Raw genomic sequence first — 26,417 nt, forward strand, 5'->3', positions numbered from 1 at the left:
GTGGTTAATTAGTTATCGGAGCAATTTCCATTATAGAAAGAGTATCTGTACATAATTAAACCCATCTTAGGATCAAACTGCCAGGCTTCAATGTCATTAATTCAGGGCACCAAAATGAAAATGAGATGAATAATTATCACCTGATGAAGGGACCTCAGTAGGTTAGATCCTATCTTCTGAAATACATAGAACATTACATTTAAAAAAGCAAGAAAGGTGAAAACAGGTGAGGGAAGAAACTGGAAAGGTAAGCTGCCTCTAGAGATCAAAGAATAACACTCCTTTTCAAATTATTATCAAGAAATCTTGGGGGAAAGATAAAATTAGTGAGAGAAGGCTATTAGCTCTGTTACTCACCTTTATGAAACCATTTTCGGGGATCGGTTTGTTAAATTCCACTGAAAGGCAGAGGCACACAGCACAGCCCTTCCTCTGGGATGCACAGTCATGCCATACAGAAGTGTGTGGGTAGACGCTAAAACATGTGTGGACCTGCAACCCTTTCTGTAGAAACTCAGCATTCTGAGCAGTAACAAGGATTAACCTTGTGCGCTCATGGAGAAAACTGGTGTCTCCACACATCCAGTTGTCCTTCGGGTTATTTTTGTATCCAACTCTGTAATTTCTTTTAATTACTTACTGTAAAGCACAGGAAAGTGCTCATTACTTGTAGCTTAATGCAAGTGGAAAAATAATTGAATATGTTCTTCTAGCCACTGCTCTACCCCAGCTCCCAGCTCTTCTGAAGTGTCACTGTTCATCTTAACAGCATGCGTAAGGCAGTTTCCAGGCCCTGTGCATAATGAGCCATGTGGACCCTATTCAAGAAACTGGCTGTCCTCCAGAACTACTATAAAATATAAGGAAAATATTAACATCTTAGATGACAAAAGATCCATATGGCTGGCCAGAAAATATCCTCATCATTTAAGCCATTAGAATGCACCTTTATGGAAACATTCAACTTGGTGGTACTGTGAATAACAGGACTGTGAGAACATCTGTTTGTCTCCACCCCTATTCACTAAACACTGATTCCTACAGAAGACATGCAAACTCAAATGCCAACATATTTCATCTAAGCATAGGACTGGGACTCCATTTATACACAGTTGCTATAATAAATACAATATAGTATTTGTTGGTGATAGGATTTTGGAAGATGCTCTGGGCAGCTGGAAAAATAAAATGTTTCTCTTTGTATTAAACTTCATTAAAAAGTAGCTAACATTTATTAATGGTGAGGTAGATCATTTGATTATCCACCGTTTATAGCTGAGGAAGCTGAGAGTTTCCGAGTGTTGCAGTGGATTCCCTAAGATCACAAACCCATTATGTGGTGGACAGGGAATATGAACCGGTGCTGGCTTGCTATGCCTCTTTCCATATGGGGTCAGACATGGATGTGGTGTCTTATAATGTGAGGGTGGTCTGCTTGGCAGAGATAATCCCGCAGACCCTGTGTACCAGTTTCTTATTTATTTAAACAAAACCCCATATGATCATTTCTGATAAGCAGTTTGTTTACACACTAATTCCACAGAGGTTAAATATAACCCTAATGTTTCTTTGTTGCCACTCTGTTCCCTGTGTTGAATTATTACCACAAGGTACCGACCATACACATATACTTAATAGGGCATCGTGTCAAAACTATGCATGAAGGTCATTTGTTTGAGATGTCAGAACTTTTTCCCCTGAGAAGATCTTTTTGAGTATTGAAACAGAGCCACATGCTTTTCAGACCAGCAACCACAACTACCAAATACTCCTCTGTCAACCCTACTTGAGTAAGAATGCTTTCAATTAAGGCCTAAGTGTCAACATGCCATTAAAAAAAATCATGGTGACACAAAATCTTTCTTTTTGGCACCCAGACAGAATCCTTTCAAAACCTGGTGGTCTGACACCCTATGCTACGTGACTTGTGACCCATCCATTTGTCATGTTCTTCAGGAATGTGGCTGAGGGGCTGAGATGTGACTTGAAAGGTAGAGCAAGATAATCTCAAATTGATTATCAAGGAGTAGTTCAGACCACAGAGACAGCAGAACAGGTAGTCTGGCATGGATAGAGCATCAGACATTCACAGACTGTACAGCCAAAAGAAGGAGGGTCATGGAATGGGTTCTCTCACAGGAAACTGATGCCCAGTGGCCCTCGGCATGAATAACAAAGGCAACCAGACCCACAAGCCATACTGAGTTGATACAAAACTGATACCTGGGCTGACATCCCAAACGTGGCAAGTTAGATGATGATGGCACAAAAGACAGAACACCTTGCTTCTGGTCATTGCCAGCTCTGGGAAGATAGGAGATTTTAGAAGAGCAGCTGCAAGGAGCCTGAGAACAAAACTGGAAATGCCTGTTGTGAAAGGCTTCACAGGTCTTATTAACAAAAGAAAATGTGTATTTGTCAATGGTGTGTTGGCTAGGTTTTGTCAGTCCATTCTTATGCCCAGAATGACCTCTTGTGTAGACCCGATACAGTCATCAATGCAACTGTCCAGGTGCAACTGTTCTATAAAGGGGAAGAGGAGTGGCTTTCCCCTGTAAAGTGGCCCTGTCAAAATTCTATAAAAAAACAAATGTCCGTTTAAATTGAATAACCACTGTGCCCAGCTCCATTTACCACACTTTTCTATGCAGTGGAAATGAAGGGGATTTTTTTTTCTGTCCTTAGAGAAAAATAAAACTGAGAATCAACCTTTTTAATGAGAATGGTAAGGAGTTATGTGAGGATGACCTGGAATATGTGCTTCTCAAAATGTGAAGATGTTATCTGGGCTATAAATCATGGTGTTTTTATATGATCCCCTATTTGCCCAATGCAGGAAACTACTTGGCAACTTTAAGGAAGAAATCTAGCAATATTGCATCATAGTTCAATGTTTATACTGTACTTTGGCAGTTTAAATTTATCTTATCAAGTACTAATTATTTACTTACAAATGTTGGGGGAAATGCAAAATCATTCCTCAAAAAAACATCCCTTGATTATGAAAGTTTCAAGCTTACTTAGCAAGACATCCCTGTGATTTGGGATACATCTCTTGAACTCAGTCCCTGAAATTGTTTATAGCTGAGACAAGAGCACTGAAAGCCTGATAGACAGTGTGTTGTGGTGAAACTATTTATTTATTTACCTTTTGGTTCTAAAAAACACTGTTTTGCTCTTCAGATCCAGCATTGCTAGTTAGGTGAATAATGAATGCATGTTCAACTTTCTGCTATAGGAAATTCTGCAAGTGGCAACATGAGTCCATTCCATGTGTGTCACTAGAGCTGGTGCAAGTCCATGGTCATGGTGAGGCACTGTTTCCACTGGAACTAATCTGATACCTGCGCCAGCTCTTGAACTGTGGAGTGTTCCCATTGCAAACTACAGATGAGGTAAAAGACTGTTCACCTCCTATGTCTCTTCATGAGGATATGGAGAAATAGGTATTCTGATACACTAATGGTGGGAGTACAAACAATTCAAGCCCTTTGCAGGGCAATTAGGCAATATCTATCAAAATTATCAATGATTTTTCCTGCTGAACCATCAATTCCACTTCAGGGAATAAATGACAGATATAGGTGCATATGTACAAAATGATGTACATAAAAGGCTATTAATTGCAACACAGTATAAAATGCAAAACATACTTGAAATAGCTCCAATTTCCAACTGCAGAAAAGTAGATAAACTATAGCACATACTTAGAATCCTTGCAACTGCAAAGTTATTTCCCCATATACTAAAGTGGAAAGCTCTCAGGAATATATTAGTAAGTGATTTAAAAAAAAAAGGTATAGAATAGTGTATACATGGCTACTATCTTTTGTTTTAAAGATGAGGAAAAATAATAGTACATATTCATATTTACCTGTATTTATATAAAACACACTATCAAGGGTGTACAAGAAACTGATACAAATGATCACCTAATAGATGGTATGTATTGGGGAATACTGGGGTGAGCAAGGTACAAGTGTGGCAAGACTTCTCAATCTAAACTCCTTTTAAATTTTATTTTGATTTTTGAATAATGTAAAGTAACTATCCAATAATTAAGAATAATCCATTTTAAAAAACCATTTAACCTAGTGGCTTTACTTTTAGCACAAAACAATCTCCACCAAATCACCAAATCTCCACCAATCACTAAAACCAGAGATTTACACCAGTTCTTTTGCTTGTTTTCCGGGTAGTGACGACAATTAGGAAATCCAGTGGGTGCCATCTCAGTTCTGGAGATATTTCCCTAGAAGAAACTGATTCAAAGTGGGATAATTGGGTTTGAAGAACAGTCCCTGGGACTTGGGGGCTGAAGACCTGAGTTCTGGTCCTGCCTAACTCCCACTTTATATTAAGCTGACCCTATGAAACAGCTGATACGTAACCATTTTTTTTACCAACAAATTAGACAAATTCATGGGTGCACAAATTCAAAAACCATGTTGCCTCACCACTGTGACACCAGGACGACACATATACCCACCTTGCCTAACTCACAGTATCATAACAGGGATTGTCAACATACGGAAAAAGAGCTTTATAAACTGTAAAGGTCATTTCTACACAGCAGCTGTGAGATACGACACAACCCTGAGGGGGTGACCATGGCCAAACATAGGAGGGGAATAGGACCAAGTCTCAAAAGCATCTGAGATACTAAGATAGTGCCGAGGAATGAAATGTTTGAAAAGATAGAATCTAAACAAAAACAGAAAACAAGAGCAGACTGCGTTGCAATGGAAGATGCGGTTAAATGACTCTACATGTGGTCATCTGCCACTGAATATACTGCAAATTCTGTAAAACCTACTAAGGGAAACTAGGGAGATATATCTGGGAGCAAACTGTAAAGATACTGAAGATGAATGTGAGATCAGTGTTGAATGATGGACACAGAGGGATGGCTCTCAGTCCTTGTGAATGTGTAGTTGTTGGAAACATGTGTCTGTCATATACAGATAGGCCTCCAATTCACCTCCAAAATCAGATACAAACTTCAAATACTTTGAAAAGGCTTCCTAGAGGACCTTTTACCCCGAATGTAGAGACTAAATGAAAAACCACCCTTTAAAGTGGAAAAAAACACACTCGAAAAACTTCTCATTTCCACATGCATAGTCATATGGAAAACAGATCCCTGATTAAACGGATGGTCAAAGCTGCACCACAACATTAAACTAAGTACACAAATTCAAAAGTTCCCTTCCTCACCCTCCTGAAATGAAACATTCCAAAAGGATAGAAATAACCTCATGAGGAAGTTCAGTGAAGGTACTCCCGTTTGGCACCGCTATCCAGACACTGGGTTCGGAAACTAGTTATTTGGAACTCAGAAAAAGAAAGAAGTATTTTGATTAGGTAAGGCCTCTGTGCAAAGCACCTAGTTTCATCTGGGTCTCAGTAGTCTGATAGGTGTCATGCACTCCTGGACTGCCTCTTAGTGAAACAGGGGACCTTGACTTCAGGCCATATGCTCAGGAGCCCTGAAGCCTCTTTGGGTCAGATATAATGTCCTCTCACTTCTAGCTTCATAGCAGACCATGTTTCCGTACAGAAATTTCTCTAGCAGGCTTACTATCCTATGTTATCTTAAGTTGGGGCCTACTCTTATGCAAGAGGCTTAAACTGCCTCTGAGTAAGAATTAAAAGTATGTCATATTTTTGTGAATTATTCATTTATTCATTCAGCAAAGGTTCTTAAGAAGGTACTGAGTCTGGATGTACTTTGCTTTAGGAAAATCATTTTCAAGGTTGCTTCATGCAAAGTGGGAATAACTAACTTGGTAACTCAATAGATAAGTTAAGTGATTACCCCAAGTTTAAACTGTCATTGAGTTTAAATATGACAAGAAAACCAGAGACCCATGGAGGTGGGCACATTCCCACCTGTCAATAGTCCTCAAGGGAAAAGCTTCAATATTACCCCAAATGGCCAACTTTGCATGGTTAATCATTTAGTTAGAGGCTCACAAGATCAAAAACAATACTTAAGAAAGTATTTATGTGAACACAGGGACAATGACCTGACACCTCCAAGGTGCATGTCAGGGGCAGAAATACAAGTTCCTGTTTCACCAGCAGAGCTCTAGTCACTCAGTTGAAGCTGAAAGTTAGAACCAGCTGTGTTTCTGTCATTCCCTCATATGAAAAGAACCCAGCTATAGACCTTGTTTACTCCATGAGAAAAAATTCTTAACAATCCACAAATAATTTTTAGGTTTCATTTTTGTCTCTGCTTCCTCCAGAGCTGCAAAGGTCACCCAAATTTCTGTGGTGAGGTTATTTAGGAGAGCCTTTCTTTTGGATGTCAACTTGTCAAACTTGCAGTTTGGATGAGTGTGATCTAGTCTTCTATAATTTACTTCTGCACTATTTGTTCATATAATAGGCATTCTCTGAGAACAGGCACTGAGGACACCAAAATGAATGATACTGAATTTTTGCCCTTGGGGACTGTGGTGTTAAAGGTGGGTTAGACCCATAAACCAACAATACAGTGCAATGTGGTACATGCTGTAACTGGCATGCACAAAGATCATTCACAAAAAAGAGAATGAAAAGGGGGAGGAAGGTGGCAGAGGAGAAAAGGCTTTGGCCCAAGTTTTTCTTCAATTAAGATCATATTTTGTAGATCAAAAGATTATATAATCTGCCAACCCCTTAGCATGTATAGCTCATGAAGCAAGACAAAGCACTCATGAAGAGTTCCACACTGGTGAGCCTCTGGGGCAAATAAGTTAGAAATCATAACCCATTTATGGATACCTACCTAGAATTGATTTCCTAGTCAGAGTGACTTCTTAGCTGATAAGAACAATACTGGGATTCTGAATTGGGAACAGAATACAAACAAGTTGCCAAATAAGAATCAAAATTCAGGATCAGCCTCAATTTCAGTGCAAGTGGTCCATTGCTTTGGTCCACAGGCTACACAGTCCAGAAGATGACAGATCTAAGGGTTTCATCAATCAGATTAACCTCTCCTCTTTTCACAGAAAGAACAAGTAATGGGGATAAGAAAAGGGCCTAGAATAGTCCCCTGAAAGTGTTACATATTAGGAAGCAAGTTCCCATGTGGAAACACAACGATGGGGGAAAGGGTTTCCCTCAACATTGTTCTATCTATGCACAGAGAATTCAAGTACCTTGCCCAGTATCACAGAGCTAGTAAGTGGTGAGTCTCAAGTCAAACTTGATCATCAGGTCCAGGATTGCAGTTAACAGGCTGGGGCTGCCTGATGAAGTTTCTATTCAGGAAATATGTTTTTAAAGTCAACAGACTGTCCTGAGTAGGCCATTCTAGAACATTTTTTTAGACAAAAATATCATATCCACAGCTTCCAGCCTAGAAGCTGATACAGTGAAGACACACAATAATGATTTGTTATATAATTGCTTATACAATGAATTACCAAAATGTGAGGTACAGACCACCTAGGAACTCAGATAGGGCAGGTTTATTATTACGGGAAGAATCTTTCTAGAGGCAGTAGAATTGCAGCTGGGTCTTGAAGAATGAGTAGAATTAAGATGAATAAAGAGCAGAAAAAAATCATGAATAAACAAGTGAGACTCAGAATTACAACAGAAGAGTTTTAGTCTTGTAAACTTTGCTATAAAGTGAAGCATATTTAGGTATGAAACATGCTGATTAAACTTTTTATTGTCTTGATATAAGTCATAAAAAAGTATCTTTTTTGGGAGCTGGAAAGTGCTAATAATGAAAACAGTGGCTGAAGTTCATTCAGCATTTACTATGCCAAGCACCGTTCTAAGCACTTTACACGTACCAACACATTTAATCCCTACCAATACCCTGTTGAGAGGCTGAGATACAGAGAATTTAAATTACTCGCCCAAGGTCATAGACCTAGTAAGTGTTAGGCCTGGAGTCAAACTCGATCATCCTCAGGCTTAGGAATATTGTTCCATGTCCTTGCTCTCACCCGGAAATTACTAATTAGAAAATTTCTTTCAAGTCAGAATAAAATCTTCAGCAGTTCTCCCATCTCAAAATGTCTGAATTTCTGATTATTTACAAGGCTGTAAATCCCTTCTAGCCACGCTCTACTGCAAGTACTTGGATAGTGAAATAAATGATAAGTCTCTCTAAATCACAGGATATTCAGTTTATTTGACTTTTAGTTCAGGAATTCTTAAACTTTCCTATACATCCAAACCACGTGTAGAAGTTTCTAAACTTAACACAGGCCTAGGGACCCAATCCCAAACCTACAAATCTTAGAGACTAAGATCTCATATGTATATGTATTTTAAATATTCAATGGTAATGCTGATACTCAATGTGTTTGAGAATCACTGCTTTATGCTGTGTTCTATTTTATTAGTATTTCTTTTTTTCATTATTATACTTTTAGTTCTCGGATACATGTGCAGAACATGCAGGTTTTTCACATAGGTATACATGTGCCATGGTGGTTTGCTACACTCATCAACCTGTAATCTATATTAAGTATTTCTCCTAATGTTATCCCTCCCCTGGCCTCTCACTGCACAACAGGCCCCGGTATGTGATGTTCCCCTCCCTGTGTCCATGTGTTCTCATTGTTCAATTCCCACTTATGAGTGAAAACATGTGGTGTTTGTTTTTCTGTTCCTGTGTTAGTTTGCTGAGAATGATGGTTCCCAGCTTTATCCACGTCCCTGTTAAAGACATAAAATCCTTTTTTATGGCTACATAGTATTCCATGGTGTATATGTGCCACATTTTCATTATCCAGTCTATCATTGATGGGCATTTGGATTAGTTCCAAATCTTTGCTATTGTGAATGGTGCTGCAGTAAACATATGTGTGCACGTGTCTTTATAGTAGAATGATTTATAATCCTTTGGGTACATACCCAGTAATGGAAATGCTGGGTCAAATGGCATTTCTGGTTCTAGATCCTTGAGGAACTGCTAGTCTTCCACAATGGTTGAATTTATACTCCCACCAACAGCGTAAAAGCATTCCTGTTTCTCCACATCCTCTCCAGCATCTGTTGTTTCCTGACTTTTTAATGATGGCCATTCTAACTGGGGTGAGATGGTATCTCATTGTGGTTTTGATTTGCATTTCTCTGATGACCACTGATGATGAGCTTTTTTTCATGTTTTTTTTTTTTTGCCACATAAATGTTTCCTTTTGAGAAGTGTCTGTTAATATTCTTTGCCCACTTTTTGATGGGGTTGTTTAAGTTCATAAATTTAAGTTCCTTATAGATTCTAGATATTAGCCCTTTGTCAGGTGGATAGATGGCAAAAATATTTTCCCATTCTATAGGTTGCCTGTTCACTCTGATGATAGTTTCTTTGCTGTGCGGAAACTCTCTAGTTTAATTAGATTCCATTTGTCAATTTTGGCTTTCGTTACCATTGCTTTCGGTGTTTGAGTCATGAAGTCTTTGCCCATGCCTGTGTCCTGAATGGTAGTGCCCAGATTTTCACCTAGGGTTTCTATAGTTTTAGGTTTTATGTTTAAGTCTTCTTCTTATTATTATTATTATTTTTCTTTTAAAGACGGGGTTTCACCATATTGGTCAGACTGGTCTCGAACTTCTGACCTCAGGTGATCCGCCTGCCTCCGCCTCCCAAAGTGCTGAGATTACAGGCATGAGCCACCACCCAGCATGTTTAAGTCTTTAGTCCATCTGGAGTTAATTTTTGTATAAGGTGTAAGGAAGGGGTCCATTTTCAGTTTTCTGCATATGGCTAGCCAGTTTTCCCAACATCACTTATTAAATAGGGAATCCTTTCCCCATTGCTTGTTTTTGTCAGGTTTGTCAAAGATCAGATGGTTGTAGGTGTGTGGCATTATTTCTGAGGCCTCTGTTCTGTTCCATTGTCTGTTTTGGTACAAGTACCATGCTGTTTTGGTTACTATAACCTTGTAGTATAGTTTGAAGTCAGGTAGCATGATGCCTCCAGCTTTGTTCTTTTTGCTTAGGATTGTCTTGGATATACAGGCTCATTTTTGGTTCCATATGTCTTTTCTAATTCAGTGAAGAAAGTTAATGGTAGCTTGATGGGGATAGCACTGGATCTATAAATTACTTTTGGCAGTATTGCCATTTTCACAACATTGATTCTTCCTAAGCATGAAAATGGAATGTTTTTCCATTTGTTGTGTCCTCTCTTATTTTCCTGAGCAGTGGTTCATAGTTCTCCCTGAAGAAGTCCTTCACCTCCCTTACAAGTTGTATTCCTAGGTATTTTATTCTCTTTGTAGCAATTGTGAATGGGATTCACTCATTATTTGGCTTTCTTTTTGTCTATTATTGGTATATAGTAATGCTTGTGATTTTTGCACATTGATTTTGTGTCCTGAGACTTTGCTGAAATTGCTTATTAGCTGAAGGAGGCTGTGTGCTGAGATGATTGGGTTTTCTAAATATACAATATGTCATCTGCAAACAGAGACAATTTGACTTCTCTCTTTCTATTTGAATACCCTTTATTTCTTTCTGTTGCCTGATTGCCCTCGCCAGAAATTCCAGTACTGTGTTGAACAGGAATAGTGAGAAAGGGCATCCTTGTCTTGTGCCAGTTTTCAAAGGGAATGCTTCCAGCTTTTCCCCATTCAGTATGACACTGACTGTGGATTTGTCATGAATAGCTCTTATTTTGAGATATGTTCCATCAATACCTAGTTTATTGAGAATTTTTTAGCATGGAGGGGTGTTGAATTTTATCGAAGGCCCTTTCTGCATCTATTGAAATAATCATGTGGTTTTTGTCATTGGTTCTGTTTATGTGATGGATTACATTGACTGATGGTATATGTTGAACCAGCCTTGCATCCCAGGGATGAAGCTGACTTCATCATGGCGAGTAAGCTTTTTGATGTGCTGCTGGATGCAGTTTACCAGTATTTTATTGAGGATTTTCAAATCGATGTTCATCAGGGATACTGGCCTCAAATTTTCTTTTTTTGTTGTGTCTCTGCCAGGTTTTGGTATCAGGATGATGCTGGCCTCATAAAATGAGTTAGGGAGGGGTCCCTCTTTTTCTATTGTTTGAAATAATTTCAGAAGGAATGGTACCGTCTCCTCTTTGTACCTCCAGTAGAATTCAGCTTTGAATCCATCTGGTCCTAGGCTTTTTTAGTTGGTAGGCTGTTAATTACTGCCTCAATTTCAGAACCTGTTATTGGTCTATTCAGGAATTTGACTTCTTCCTGGTTTAGTCTTGGGAGGGTGTATGTGTCCAGAAATTTATCCATTTCTTCTAGATTTTCTAGTTTATTTGCATAGAGGTTTTTATAGTATTCTCCGATGATAATTTGTATTTCTGTGAGATCAGTGGTGATATCCCCTTTATCAATTTTTATTGTGTCTATTTGATTCTTCTCTCTGTTCTTCTTTATTAGTCTGGCTAGCAGTATATCTGCTTGTTAATCTTTTCAAAAAACAGCTCCTGGATTCACTGATTTTTTTGAAGTGTTTTTCATGTCTCTATTTCCTTCAGCTCTGCTCTGATCTTAGTTATTTCTTGTCTTCTGCTAGCTTTTGAATTTGTTTGCTCTTGCTTCTCTAGTTCTTTTAATTATGATGTAATGAGTGTTGAGTTTAGATATTTCCTGATTTATTCCCTGGGCATTTAGTGCTATAAATTTTCCTCTAAACACTGCTTTAGCGAATTTGATCCTGCCATTTTGAAGGCAATGAAAGCCAAAATAGACAAGTGGGATCTAATTAAACTAAAGAGGTTCTGCACAGCCAAAGAAACTATCATTAGAGTGAACCAGCAACCAACAGAATGAGACAATATTTTTGCAATCTACCCATAAGACAAAGGGCATATATCTAGAATTAATAAAGAACTTAAACAAATTTATAAGAAAAAAAAACCCCATCAAAAAGTGGGCAAAGGATATGAACAGACACTTCTCAAAAGAAGACATTTATGCAGCCAACAAACATGAAAAAAAGCTCATCATCAGTGGTCATCAGAGAAATGCAAGTCAAAACCACATTGAGATAGCATCTCCCCCCAAGCAGAATGGCGATCATTCAAAAATCAGGAGACAACAGATGCTGGAGAGGATGTGGAGAAACAGGAATGCTTTTACACTGTTGGTGGGAGTGTAAATTAGTTCAACCATTGTGGAAAACAGTGTGGTGATTCCTCAAGGATCTGGAACCAGAAAGCAATTCCATTACTGGGATATGCCCAAAGGATTATAAATCATTCTATTACAAAGACACTTGCACATATATGTTTATTGTGGCACTGTCCACAATAGCAAAGACTTGGAACCAATCCAAATGCTCATCAATGATAGAGTAGATAAAGAAAATGTGGCACATATATGCCATGGAATACTATGCAGCCATAAAAACGATGAGTTTATGTCCTTTGCAGGGACATAGATACAGCTGGCAACCATCATTCTCAGCAAACTAACACAAGAATAGAAAACCAAACACAGCATGTTCTCACTCATAAGTGGGTGTTGAACAATGAGAACACATGGACGCAGGGAGGGAAGCATCACATACCAGTGCCTGTCAGGGGATGGGGAGCTAGCAAACGGTTGGCAGATAGGGGAGGGATAGCATTAGGAGAAATATCTAATGTAGATGATGGGGCGATGGATGCAGCAAACCACCATGGCATGTGTACACCTATGTAACAAATCTTCACATTCTGCACACATACCTCAGAACAAAAAGTATAATAAAAATAAACAAAATAAAATAACACCGTTTTAGCTGTGTCCCAGAGATTCTGGTATGTAGTGTCTTTGTTCTCATTGGTTTCAAAGAACTTATTTATTTCTGCCTTAGTTTTGTTATTTACCCAGTAGTCATTCAGGAGCAGTTTGTTCAGTTTCCGTGTAGTTGTGTGGTTCTGAATGAGTTTCTTAATGCTGAGTTCCAATTTGATTGCACTGTGGTCTCAGAGACTGTTTGTTATGATTTCCATTCTTTTGCATTTGTTGAGGAGTGTTTTAGTTCCAATTATGTGATCAATTTTTGAATGTGTGATATGGTGCTGAGAAGAATGTATATTCTGTTGGTTTGGGGTGGAGAATTCTGTACATGTCTATTAGGTCTGCTTGGTCTAGATCTGAGTCCAAGTCCTGAATATCCTTATAAATTTTCTGTCTAGTTGATTGGTCTAATATTGACAGTCGGGTGTTAAAATCTCCCACTTTTATTGTGTGGGAGTCTAAGTCTCTTTATAGGTCTCTAAGAACTAAGAACTTGCTTCATGAATCTGGGTGGCTCCTGTATTGGGTGCATATATATATTTAGGATAGTTAGCTCTTCTTGTTGCATTGATCCCTTCACCATTATGTAGAGCTCTTCTTTGTCTTTTTTGATCTTTGTTGGTTTAAAGTCTATTTTATCAGAGACTAGGATTGCAACCCCTGCTTTTTTTTTTTTTACTTTCCATTTTCTTGGTAAATATTCCTCCATCCCTTTATTTTGAACCTATGTTTGTCTTTTCACGTGAGATGGGTCTCCTGAATACAGCATATCAATGGGTCTTGACTATCCAATTAGCCAGTCTGTGTCTTTTAATTGGGACACTTAGCCTGTTTACACTTAAGGTTAATATTGTTTTGTGTGAATTTGGTCCTGTCATTATGATGCTAGCTGGTTATTTTGCTTGTTAGTTGATGCAGGTTCTTCGTACTGTCAATGGTCTTTAGAATTTGGTATGTTCTTGCAGTGGCTGGTACCAGTTTCTCCTTTCCATCTTTAGTGCTTCCTTCAGGTGCTCTTGTAAGGGAGGTCTGGTGGTGATAAAATCTCTCAGCATTTGCTTGTCTGTAAAGGATTTTATTTCTCCTGAATTTATGAAGCTTAGTTTGGCTGGATATGAAATTCTGCGTTGAAAATTCTTTAAGAATGTTTAATATTGGCCCCACTCTCTTCTGGGTTGTAGGGTTTCTAAAGAGATATGCTGTGAGTCTGATGGGCTTCCCTTTGTGGGTAACCTGACCTTTCTCTCTGGCTACCCTTAACATTTTTTCCTTTATTTCAACCTTGGTGACTCTGACGATTATGTGTCTTGGGGTTGCTCTTCTCGAGGAGTATCTTTGTGGTGTTCTCTGTATTTCCTGAATTTGAATATTGGCCTGTCTTGCTAGGTTGGGGAAGTTCTCCTGCATAATATCCTGAAGAGTGTTTTCCAACTTGGTCCCATTCTCCCCATCACTTTCAGGTACCCCAGTCAAACATAGATTCGGTCTTTTCACATAGACTCACATTTCTTTGAAGCTTTGGTCTTTCCTTTTCATTCTTTTTTCTCTAATCTTGTCTTCATACTTTATTTCATTAAGTTGATCTCCAATCTCTGATATCCTTTCTTCCACTTAATCGATTTGGCTATTGATTCTTGTGTATGCTTCATAAAGTTCTTGTGCTGTGTGGTTTGTTTTTTTTTTTTTTTTTGAGACGGAGTTTTGCTCTTGTTACCCAGGCTGGAGTGCAATGGCGCGATCTCGGCTCACCGCAACCTCCGTCTCCTGGGTTCAAGCAATTCTCCTGCCTCAGCCCCCTGAGTAGCTGGGATTACAGGCATGCGCCACCATGCCCAGCTAACTTTTTGTATTTTTAGTAGAGACGGGGTTTCACCAGGATGACCAGGATGGTCTCAATCTCTTGACCTCGTGATCCACCCGCCTCGGCCTCCCAAAGTGCTGGGATTACAGGCGTGAGCCACTGCGCCCGGCGTTCTTGTGCTGTTTTTCAGCCCCATCAGGCAATTCACGTTCTTCCATAAACTGGTTATTCTAGTTAGCAATTCGTCTAACCTTTTTTCAAGGTTCTTAGCTTCCTTGCATTGAGTTAGAACATGCTCCTTTAGCTTGGAGGAGTTTGTTATTACCCACCTCCTGAAGCCTACTTCTGTCAATTCATCAAACTCATTCTCTCCATCCAGTTTTGTTCCCTTGCTGGCAAGGAGTTGTGATCCTTTGGAGAAGAAGAGGTGTTTTTGTTTTTGGAATTTTCAGCCTCTTTGTCCTGCATTTTCCTCACCTTCATGGATTTATCTATTTTTGGTCTTTGATGTAGGTGACCTTCGGATGGGGTTTTTGTGTGTATGTCCTTTTTGTTGATGTTTACACTATTCCTTTCTTTTTGTTAGTTTTCCTTCTGGTAGTTGGGCCCCTCTGCTGCAGGTCTGCTGGAGCTTGCTGGAGATCCACTCCAGAACTTGTTTGCCTGGGTATCACCAGCAGAGGCTACAGAAGAGCAAAGATGGCTGCCTGTTCCTTCCTTGGGAAGCTTCATCCCAGAGGGGCACCCACCAGCCAGAACTCTCCTGTTTGAGGTATCTGTCAAACCCTGCTGGGAGCTGTCTCCCAGTCAGGAGGCATGGGGGTCAGGGACCCACTTGAGAAGGCAGTCCGTCCCTTAGAAGAGCTTGGGTGCTGTGCTGGGAGATCCACTGCTCTCTTCAGAGCTGGCTAGTAGGAACATTTAAGTCTGCTGATGCTGTGCCCACAGCTGCCACTTCCCCCAAGTGCTCTGTCCCTGGGAGATAGGAGTTTTACCTACTGTATAAGCATCTGATGGGGGCTACTGCCTTTCTTTCAGAGATGTCCTGCCCAGAGAAGGGGAATCTACAGAGGCAGTCTGGCTACAGTGGTTTTGGAAAGCTATGATGTGCTCCGCCCAGTTCAAACTTCCAGGTGGCTTTGTTTACATGGTGAGGGGAAAACCGCCTACTCAAGCCTCAGTAATGGTGGACGTCCCTCCCCTCACCAAACTCAAGCATCCTAGGTTGACTTCAGACTGCTGTGCTGGCAGTGAGAATTTCAAGCCAGTGGATCTTACCTTGCTGGGCTCCATGGGGGTGGGATCTGCTGACCTAGACCACCCAGCTCCCTGGCTTCAACCCCCTTTCCAGGGGTAGTGAACGGTTTTGTCTCACTGGTGTTCCAGGCACCAGTGGGGTATGAAAAAAAAAACTCCTGCTGCTAAATTGGTGTCTGCCCAAACGGCCGCCCAGTTTTGTGCTTGAAACCCAGGGTCCTGGTGGCGTAGGCACCCAAGGGAATCTCCTGGTCTATGGGTTGTGAAAACTGTGGGAAATGCATAGTATCTGGGCCAGAATGCACAGCCCCTCAAGGCACAATCCTTCAGGGCTTCCCCTGGCTAAGGGGTAGAATTCCCCAGTCCCTTGTGCTTCCCAGGTGAGGTGTCACCCCACCCCACCTCACCCTCCATGGGCTGCACCCGCTCTCTAACCAATGCCAGTGAGATGAGCCAGGTACTTCAGTTGGAAATGCAGAAATCACCTGCCTTCTGAATTGATCTTGCTGGGAGCTGCAGACTGGAGCTGTTCCTATTCAGCCATTTTATCAGCCACTTAGTATTTCTAATAATTCACTTAGCAAGATTCTCAGGTTTAAGTAAAATTATAACTAAGTTGCTCAAGAAACAATGCATTAAAAGTCATATATTCATTTTTCCCGCTAAGAGTTTTTTCTTTTTTAAATTTAAAAACTCGTCAGAATAAACATTTTAAATCTTCCCATTAACACTTTATTCCTTGGCACACAGAAGGGTGCCAGTCTCTGCTGGAGAGAAAAGTGGATAGTAGGCCAGGTTGATAATTTCAGCCTGCCCTTGCTCCAGGTTTCACATTAATACAACAAGGGCAAGATATGGTTTCTTACTTGAATACTGCCAGTTACAGTTATAGACAGCCAGAGTGGTGGTAAGTGGACTGGGTTAGGTGAAGTCACTGGGCTATCATCCTTGCTCTGGTTCTATAGCCGTGCATTTTGGATTGCTATTTAGCTTCTCAAAACTCCAATTTCCTCCTTTGTTCTAAAGAAATAATGTCTGCCCAATCTTTTTTATGGGGTTATTTGTAGGATCAAATGGAATGAGATATGTGAATGCATTGTTTAATGTAGGGAATACTACACATTTGGACAAGATGATTATTGAGGTGTGCAATCTTGTCTATTTGACAAGTGAAATCACATAGGAATTTTAGTAAGAACAAACCAACTGAATTTTGGTCTCAGTGCCAATGCCTACTGGGGTGCTGCACTAGATCAAGTTTTCCTAACTAACTCCTCATGGAACAGTGACAGTGAGGGTTCACTTAGGTTTTTATATGAGACCATCTGAAGAACGATTAGAGGCACTGGAATGACAGATGCTACCAAGTTTATTTTATTTTATTTTACTTTAAGTTCTGGGATACATGTGGAGAAGGTGCAAGTTTGTTACATAGGTAAATGTGTGCCATGGTGGTTTGCTGCACCTATCAATCTGTCACCTAGATATTAAGGCCTGCATGAATTATTAGCTATTTATCTCTTTGTCCTAACGCACTCTCTTCTTCTCCCATCCCCCACCAGGCCCTGGTGTGTGTGATTCCCCTCTGTGTGTCCATGAGTTCCCACTGTTGGGCTCCCACTTATGAGTGAGAACATGCAGTGTTTGGTTTTCTGTTCCTGGCTATCAAATTTAAGAAAGTCATTGTCAGGGATGTGAAAACCAGAAAAATAATCCAGTATTTTAGGAAAAGCACTTTAAAATTATATTAATGATACCACATTTTAATGATTAATAAAATATTTAGGATAAGGCCATCCTGTATTAATATTCAAACATTTATACATCATTATTTCTAGACATTATACAATGCAAAAAAAAATCACATTTTTAAAGAAGTATCTATCAGGTTACCATTTGTGAATACTCTCAACAAGCAGGTGAATACAACTCTCAGTGTAAGCGAGTATGCACAGAAATGGGCAGCACTGTGGTCATTTGCCTGTCTGTCCTGCTTGGAAATGAAAGAGAAGGCTAGGAACATGGCTGTAGGTTTGGTTTTAGAAGGAAAATGGGACCTATTCCCACTTCCTTATCCTGGGATTTTTTTTTTTTTTTAATAGTCACACACAAAAAAAACACACAAGTTTGCTTCCATGTTCTATAGCAAGAGTTTAAATAATTCTGAGTTAATGATGCCAAATTGTGATCCAATTATATCAGCATATTTAACATGATCCTTGAACACCACATACAGATTCCTATACCACACATTTGAGCAAAATCACCTCCTGACTTCACAATGAAAGGAAACCTACTGGATTAAAAAGTGGTTTCTAGTAAACCCCAAAGAGATACCATTACTAAATTACTATATTTAAAGGCAAAATAGTATTCACTAAACTGATTTTTCTGCCTTCTTTTCCTTATTTGGCGTAAGCATTAACCAACTTCTAGTAAATGGAAGAATTCTCACAATTTAATTTTTTTTTTTAGGGGAAACACAATTCATAAATACTGTCAAGTGAAGAACACATTCCTGAATACTAAAAGACCCATGCATATCCTTGTATGTAAGAAAAAAATCCATCATAAAATCAAAGAATCAAATAACATCTTTAATTCAGAAGTTTCCTTCTACTGTATCTTCTGCTATAGAGTCATTGTTAAAAATAGTTCTTCATGACATATTCTCAGACAGCAAAATGCTTTAAGGCAACATCTAACAAGCATTTTGATTGTCTCAATTTAAACACAAAGTGACACCTGAAAATCAGAGAGGTTTTTTTAAAATTCAATCTTTAAAAAAGAGAGGTGACCCAAGATGGCTGACTAGGAACAGCTCAGGATTGCAGCTCCCAGTGAAAGTGCAGAGGGTGAGTGGACACTGCATTCCCAGACAGATTTTTATTGCCCACAGACCAGGAGGTTCCCAGGCGGGGGAGCCCCACAGGTCGCCAACACGGCTGTTTTGGACAGCATGGTGTGGCTGCTTTGACGGCACCCTGGCGAGGGGGTTCTCCATACAAAATACACTGGTCCAGGTGCCCTTTTAGCTGGTGGTTGGAGACCTGGGAAGGAAGATCGCCCATTCATCTGATTTAAAAAGGAACTGAAACAGGGAGCCAGGCCAGGAGATTCCTGGGCAAAAAACTGTCACGAATCTCAGCACTGCTGTTTCAGCTGGTGCAGTGAGTCGCTGCATGGGAAATCACACAGATCCTGGTGCCCTTTCAACAGACAACTGGAACACCCAGGAGAGAGTCAACCATTCAACTTAAAAAAAAAAAAAAAAAAAAAAAGACTGAGTCAGGGAGTCAGGTGATTAGGCTCGGCTGGACCCACTCCCACACACACACAAACAAAAACAGCAATTCAAAACGCTCTGGGTTGAGAGTTTTTCACAGCAAGCACAGCTGAACCCTAGATGGTCCAGCTCTGTGGGGGAGGGGCGCCCATGATTACCGAGACACTTCACCACTACGGAGGTAGTCTGCCATTGCTGAGGCAGCCCGCCGTTGCCTAGGCAACCTGCCATTACAGAGAGAGTCTGCCATTACAGAGGTGGGCCACCATTGCTGAGGCAGTTCTAACTACACCCATATAAACAGGACTTCAGGGAAGATCACACAGCAGCTGGGCAGAGCCCACAGCAGCTCAGCAAAGCCTCTGCAGGCAGACAGTGACTAGGCTGCCTCCTCACTGGGCAGGGCAGCCCTGAAAAAAAAAAAAAAAAGGCAGCAGCACAACGGAAACTCATAAAGACCTAACCCCCTGGGACAAAGCACCTGGGGGGGAAAAAAAAGGGAGTTTGTGAGTTCTGCTGCAGCAGACCTAAACGTACCTGCCCAGCATCTCTGAATGAACAATGGAGCTTACAGCTCAGCACTTGAACTCCAATCAAGGACAGACTGTCTCCTCAAGCAGCTCCCTGACTCTTTAAAGAGTCACCTCATAAAGGAGAGAACAGACTGACATTACCGAGAAACTCCATGGCGGGTATCCTTCTGGGACAAAGATAGCAGAAGAAGAAACTGGTAGCAACCCTAACAGTTCTGCAGCTGCTGCAGGTGATCCCCAGGCAAGCAGGGCCTGGAGTGGACCTCAGCAGTCCCACAGCAGAGGGGCCAGACTGTTAGAAGGAAAACTAAGAAACAGAAATAACTTCATCATCCACAAACAGAAAGTTCACCCAGAGACCCAATCTGAAAGTCAGCAATTACAAAGACAACAGGCGGATAAATCCACAGATGAGAAGAAACCAGCACAAAAAGGATGAAAACACCTGAAACCAGAACACCTCTCCTCCTACAAGGGATCACAACTCCTCACCAGCAAGGGAACAAGGCTGGATGGAGAATGAGTGTGATGAAATGACAGAATCAGACTTCAGAAGGTGGGTAATAAGAAACTTCTGTGAGCTAAAAGAACATGTTCTAACCCAATGCAAAGAAACTAAGAACCTTGAAAAAAAGATTTGACGAAATGCTAATGAGAATGGACAACATAGAGAGGAATATAAGTGAATTGATGGAGCTGAAAAACACAACACAAGAACTTTGTGAAGCATGCACAAGCTTCAACAGCAGAATTGACCAAGCAGAAGAAAGGATATCAGAGGTCAAAGATCAACTCAATGAAATAAAACGAGAAGGTAAGAATAGAGAAAAAAGGGCAAAAAGGAATGAACAAAGTCTCCAAGAAATGTGGGACTTTGTGAAAAGACCTAATCTACGTTTGATAGGCGTACCTGAATGTGATGAAGAGAATGAATCCAAGCTGGAAAATATGCTTCAGGATATTATCCAGGAAAACTTCCCCAATCCAGCAAGGCAGGCCAATATTCAAGTCCAGGAAATACAGAGAAAATCACAAAGATATTCCTCAAGAAGAGCAACCCCAAGGCACATAATCATCAGATTCACCAGGGTTGAAATGAAGGAGAAAATGCTAAGGGCAGCCAGAGAGAAAGGTCAGGTTACCCACAAAGGGAAGCCCATCAGACTCACAGCAGATCTCTCAGCAGAAACCCTACAAGCCAGAAGAGAGTGGGGCCAAGATTCAACATCCTTGAAGAAAAGAACTTTCAACCCAGAATCTCATATCCAGCCAAACTAAGCTTCATAAGTAAAGACAAAATAAAATCTTTTGTGAACAAGCAAGTACTCGGAGATTTCATCACCACCAGACCTGCTTTACAAAAGCTCCTGAAAGACGCTCTACACATATAAAGGAACAACTAGTACCAGCCACTCCAAAAACAATACCAAATGGTAAAGAGCATCAACAAAATCAAGAATCTGCATCAACTAACGTGCAAAACAGCCAGCTAGTATCAAAATGGCAGTATCAAATTCACACATAACAATATTAACCCTAAATGTAAATGGACTAAATGCCCTAATCAAAAGACACAGACTGGCAAATTGGATAAAAAGCCAAAACCCATCGGTGTGCTGTGTCCAGGAAACCAATCTCACATGGAAGGATACACAGAGGCTCAATAAAGGGGTGGAGGAAAATTTACCACGCAAATGGAGAGCAAAAAAAAAAAAAAAAGCAGGAGTTACAATTCTCGTCTGTGACAAAATAGACTTTAAAGCAAGAAAGATCAAACGAGACAAAGAAGGACATTACATAATGGTAAAAGGATCAATGCAACAAGAAAAGCTAACAATCCTAAATATATATGCACGCAATACAGGAGCACCCCATACATAAGGCAAGTTCTTAATGACTTACAAAGAGACTTAGACGCCCACACAATAATAGTGGGAGACTTTAACACCCCATTGTCAATATTGGACAGATCAACCAGGCAGAAAATTAACAAGGATATCCAGGACTTGAAGTCACACCTGGAACAAGCAAACCTAACAGACATTTACAGAACTCTCCACCCCAAATCCACAGAATATACATTCTTCTCAGCACCACATCATACCTACTCTAAAACTGACCACGTAATTGGAAGCAAATCACTCCTCAGCAAATGCAAAAGAATGGAAATCATAACAAACAGTCTCTCAGACCACAGTGCAATCAAGTTAGAACTCAGAATGCAGAAACTAACTCAGAACCTCACAGCTTCATGGAAACTGAACAACTGGCTCTTGAATGTTGACTGGATAAACAATGAAATTAAGGCAGAAATAAAGATATTCTCTGAAACCAACGAGAATGAAAACACAACATATCAGAATCTCTGGGACACATTTAAAGCAGTCTCTAGAGGAAAATATATAGCAGTAAGTGCACATGAGAAGCAAGGAAAGATTGAAAATCGACACCCTATCATCAAAATTGAAAGAGCTAGAGAAGCAAGATAAAAAAAAAACTCAAAACCTAGCTGAAGACAAGAAGTAATTAAAATCAGAGCAGAACTGAAGGAGATAGAGACACAAAAAAAACCCTTCCAAAAAATCAATAAATTCAGGAGCTGGTTTTTCAAAAAGATCAACAAAATAGACCACTAGCCAGATTAACAAAAAAGAAAAGAGAGAATAACCAAATTGATGCAATAAAAAACGATAAAGGGGATATCACCACAGATTCCACAGAAATACAAACCATCATCAGAGATTATTACAAACAACTCAATGCACATAAACTAGTAAACCTGGAAGAAATGGATAAATTCCTGGACACTTGCCTCCTCCCAAGCCTAAACCAGGGAGAAGCTGAAACCCTGAATAGACCAATAACAAGGTCTGAAGTTGAGGCAGCAATTAAGAGCCTACCACCCAAAAAAAGCCCAGGTCCAGATGGGTTCACAGCCAAATTCTACCAGACATACAAAGAGGAGCTGGTACCATTCCTTCTGAAACTATTCCAAATAATCCAAAAAGAGGGAATCCTTCAGAAATCATTTTATGAGACCAACATCATCCTGATACCAAAACCCGGCAAAGACTCAACAAGAAAAGAAAACTTCAGGCCAATATCCATGATGAATACAGACACAAAAATCTTCAATAAAATACTGGCAAGCCAATTGCAACAGCTCATCAAAAAGTGTATCCACCATGATCAAGTAGGCTTCATCCCAGGGATGCAAGGCTGGTTCAACATACACAGGTCTATAAACGTAATCCACCACATAAACAGAACCAAAGACAAAAACCACGATTATCTCAATTGATGCGGAGAAGGCCTTTGACAAAATCCAACAGCCCTTTATGATAAAAACCCTCAATAAACTAGGTATTAACAGAACGTGTCTCAAAATAATAAAAGCTATTTATGACAAACCAACAGCCAATATCATACTGAATGGGCAAAAACTGGAAGCATTTCCTTTGAAATCTGGCACTAGACAAGGATGTCCTCTCTCACCACTCCTATTCAATATAGTACTGGAAGTTCTAGCCAGAGCAATCAGGCAAGAAAAAGAAATAGAGGGTATTCAAATAGGAAAGGAGGAAGTCAAATTGTCTCTATTTGCAGATGACACGATTGTATATCTAGAAGACCTCATTGTCTCAGCCCAAAATCTCCTGAAACTGATAAGCAACTTCAGCAAAGTCTCAGAATACAAAATCAATGTGCAAAAATCACAAGCATTCCTATACACCAATAACAGACTTAAAGAGAGCCAAATCAAGAATGAACTGCCATTCACAATTGCTACAAAGAGCATAAAATACCTAGGAATACAACTAACAAGTAACATCAAGGACCTCTTCAAGGAGAACTGCAAGCTACTGCTCAATGAAATAAGAGAGGACACAAACAGATGGAGAAACATTCCATGTTCATGGTTAGGAAGAATCAATATCGTGAAAATGGCCATAGTGCCCAAAGTAATTTACAGATTCAATGCTATACCCATCAAACTACCAATGACCTTCTTGAAGAAACTGGAAAAAAAACACCTTAAACTTCATATGGAACCAAAAGAGAGCCTGCATAGCCAAGTCAATTCTAAGCAAAAAGAACAAAGCTGGAGGCATCACACTACCGGACTTCAAACTATACTGCAAGGCTACAGTAATCAAAACAGCACGGTACTGGTACCAAAACAGATATATAGACCAATGGAACAGAACAGAGGCCTTGGAGGCAACGCAATGTATTTACAACCATCCAATCTTTGACGAACCTGACAAAAACAAGCAATGGGGAAAGGATTTCCTGTTTAATAAATGGTATTGGGAAAACTGGCTAGCCATGTTCAGAAAGCAGAAACTGGATTCCTTCCTGAGACCTTACACTAAAATTAACTCCAGATGGATTAAAGACTTAAACATAAGACCTAACACCATAAAAACCCTAGAAGAAAATCTAGGCAAAACCATCCAGGACATAGGTGTCGGCAAGGACTTGATGACCAAAACACCAAAAGCATTGGCAACAAAAGCCAAAATAGACAAATGGGACCTAATCAAACTCCACAGCTTCTGCACGACAAAAGAAACAGTCAATAGAGTGAATCGGCAACCAACAGAATGGGAAAAAAATTTTGCAGTCTACCCATCTGACAAAGGGCTGATATCCAGAATTTACAAAGAACTAAAACAGATTTACAAGAAAAAAACAAACAAGCCCATTCAAAAGTGGGTGAAGGATATGAACAGACACTGTACAAATGAAGACATACAGGAGGCCAACAAACATATGAAAAAATGCTTATCATCATTGGTCATTAGAGAAATGCAAATCAAAACCATATTGAGATACCATCTCACACCAGTTCAATGGCAATCATTAAAAAAATCTAGAGACAACAGATGCTGGAGAGGATATGGGGAAATAGGAACACCTTTACACTGTTGGTGGGAGTTCAACCATTATGGAAGACAGTGTGGCGACTCCTTAAGGACCTAGAAATAGAAATTCCATTTGACCCAGCAATCCCATTACTGGGTATATATCCAAAGGATTATAAATCATTCTACTATAAGGACACATGCACACGAATGTTCACTGCAGCACTGATTACAATAGCAAAGACCCGGAACCAACCCAAATGCCCATCAATGATAGACTGGACAGGGAAAATGTGGCACATATACACCATGGAATATTATGCAGCCATCAAAAATGATGAGTTCATGTCCTTTGTAGGGACATGGATGAACTTGGAAACCATCATTCTCAGCAAACCGACACAAGAGCAGAAAATCAAATACCATATGTTCTCACTCATAGGCGGGTGTGGAACAATGAGAACGCATGGACACAGGGAGGGGAGCACTACACACTGGGGTCTGTTGGGGGGAAATAGGGGAGGGACAGTAGGGGGTGGGGAGTTGGGGAGAGAGAGCATGGGGAGAAATGCCAGATATAGGTGAAGGGGAGTAAGACAGCAAATCACACTGCCATGTGTGTACCTATGCAACTATCTTGCATGTTCTTCAAATGTACACGAAAACCTAAAATGCAATTAAAAAAAAAAAAAAGAGAGAGAGAGGTAAGTTCTTCCAAAAGGCTACCAGTCAATAATTAAAAATATAGTTTGGGGGCAAGAGTTCTGAAATAACTCAGAATTTGCTCAAGATTTTACTTTTGGACCTGTCCTCTCTGGAAGGGAGTATGTAAATAGGTAATAAAAGCCTTTTATGGGAGAATCAATGGAGAGCCTTATCAAGTAGCACTTGAAGATATATGAATCAATACAGGGAAAAGAAATCCACTAGCCCAGTGCCTGGCATTCACTGGCACTCAATTAATGCATGGTGAATTAACAAATGAATTAATAAAAGAAGGATTTCCTGCAGGTAACATTGTTACTTTACTATGAAACAGAAGAAAACATACATGCAAGAACACATACAAACTATAAAATACGTGATATCCTATAGGAGATAAAAATATTAAACTGCTGACTGACACTATTAATACTAAAAGCAGTATGAGAGATTGCAAAGAATAAATACTCATTAATACTTGGAGTGGGCTGCTCATCTTATGGTCTAACTTGCATTTTATGACATGTCCACGTTGCTTACTCTCTAACTGTTCTAAAAAAGGGCAAAATAAGTTACAAATAAGTTATTAAAGAACAAAAAGTAACTGTATCCATGCTGAGGTCTGAGGGAGTTGGGGGAGGATTTCATTTATTTTAGTTTACATTTAAAAAGAGAAACTGGAAAACTGGAATATCTGAAGATTTTCTAGTTTCTAAAAGGTGAAGGTGAACAGTGAGACATTTTCTTAGTTCAGCTACTGAACTCTAATGTCAAAAGATAACTTCTTAAGCAATTTAGAAGCTTCTGAATTTGCCAAGAACTCTTTTTTTCCCAGACATTCTGTTCTGTCTAACCCAAAGGAAAAATAACCACTTTTAAGAATCTGTATATAAATAAGGACAAGTAAAATACAGAGTTTTGCAAAGAAATGGGAGGGATTTCTGATACTCGATTCGTGATGCTAAATGCATCAAGTAGAGGATTCAAAGGCAGAAATAGACAACTGTTACTATTAGGATTGTTTATGAACTATAAATAAGGAGTATACTTATGGCCAATGCATTAGAAAAAACAAATACAAAGGTACTTCAGAGAATATCTAACTCCAACCTCCCATTTTAGTTTCATTTCTAAAATAGTTTCAGCCTGCTTACCTTTCTTCGTTCCTTTCCTTCCTTCCCTCCAATGGGGTCTCACTCTGTCACCCAGGATGAGGAGCAGTAGCATAATCACAGCTCACTGCAGCCA

General features: G+C 39.9%; 1 protein-coding gene across 3 annotated transcripts in view; it reads right to left on the bottom strand.

Annotated features, from left to right (window-relative positions):
• BDNF (brain derived neurotrophic factor) overlaps nucleotides 1-26,417 on the bottom strand; it is a 70,611-nt gene that overhangs the window by 16,253 nt on the left and 27,941 nt on the right. Inside the window, exon 1 of one of the 3 annotated variants that reach the window (XM_074401274.1) lies at nucleotides 358-22,451. The exons of the other annotated variants lie outside the window; for them this stretch is intronic. Coding sequence (XP_074257375.1) covers nucleotides 358-582 — 225 coding nt within the window. The 5' untranslated portion in view covers nucleotides 583-22,451. Of the gene's footprint in view, nucleotides 1-357; nucleotides 22,452-26,417 lie in introns of those variants that run through there. 3 annotated transcript variants of the gene reach the window in all.

The sequence above is a fragment of the Saimiri boliviensis genome, chromosome 6 (genome assembly GCF_048565385.1).
Source record: "Saimiri boliviensis isolate mSaiBol1 chromosome 6, mSaiBol1.pri, whole genome shotgun sequence".
Lineage (NCBI taxonomy): Eukaryota > Metazoa > Chordata > Mammalia > Primates > Cebidae > Saimiri > Saimiri boliviensis.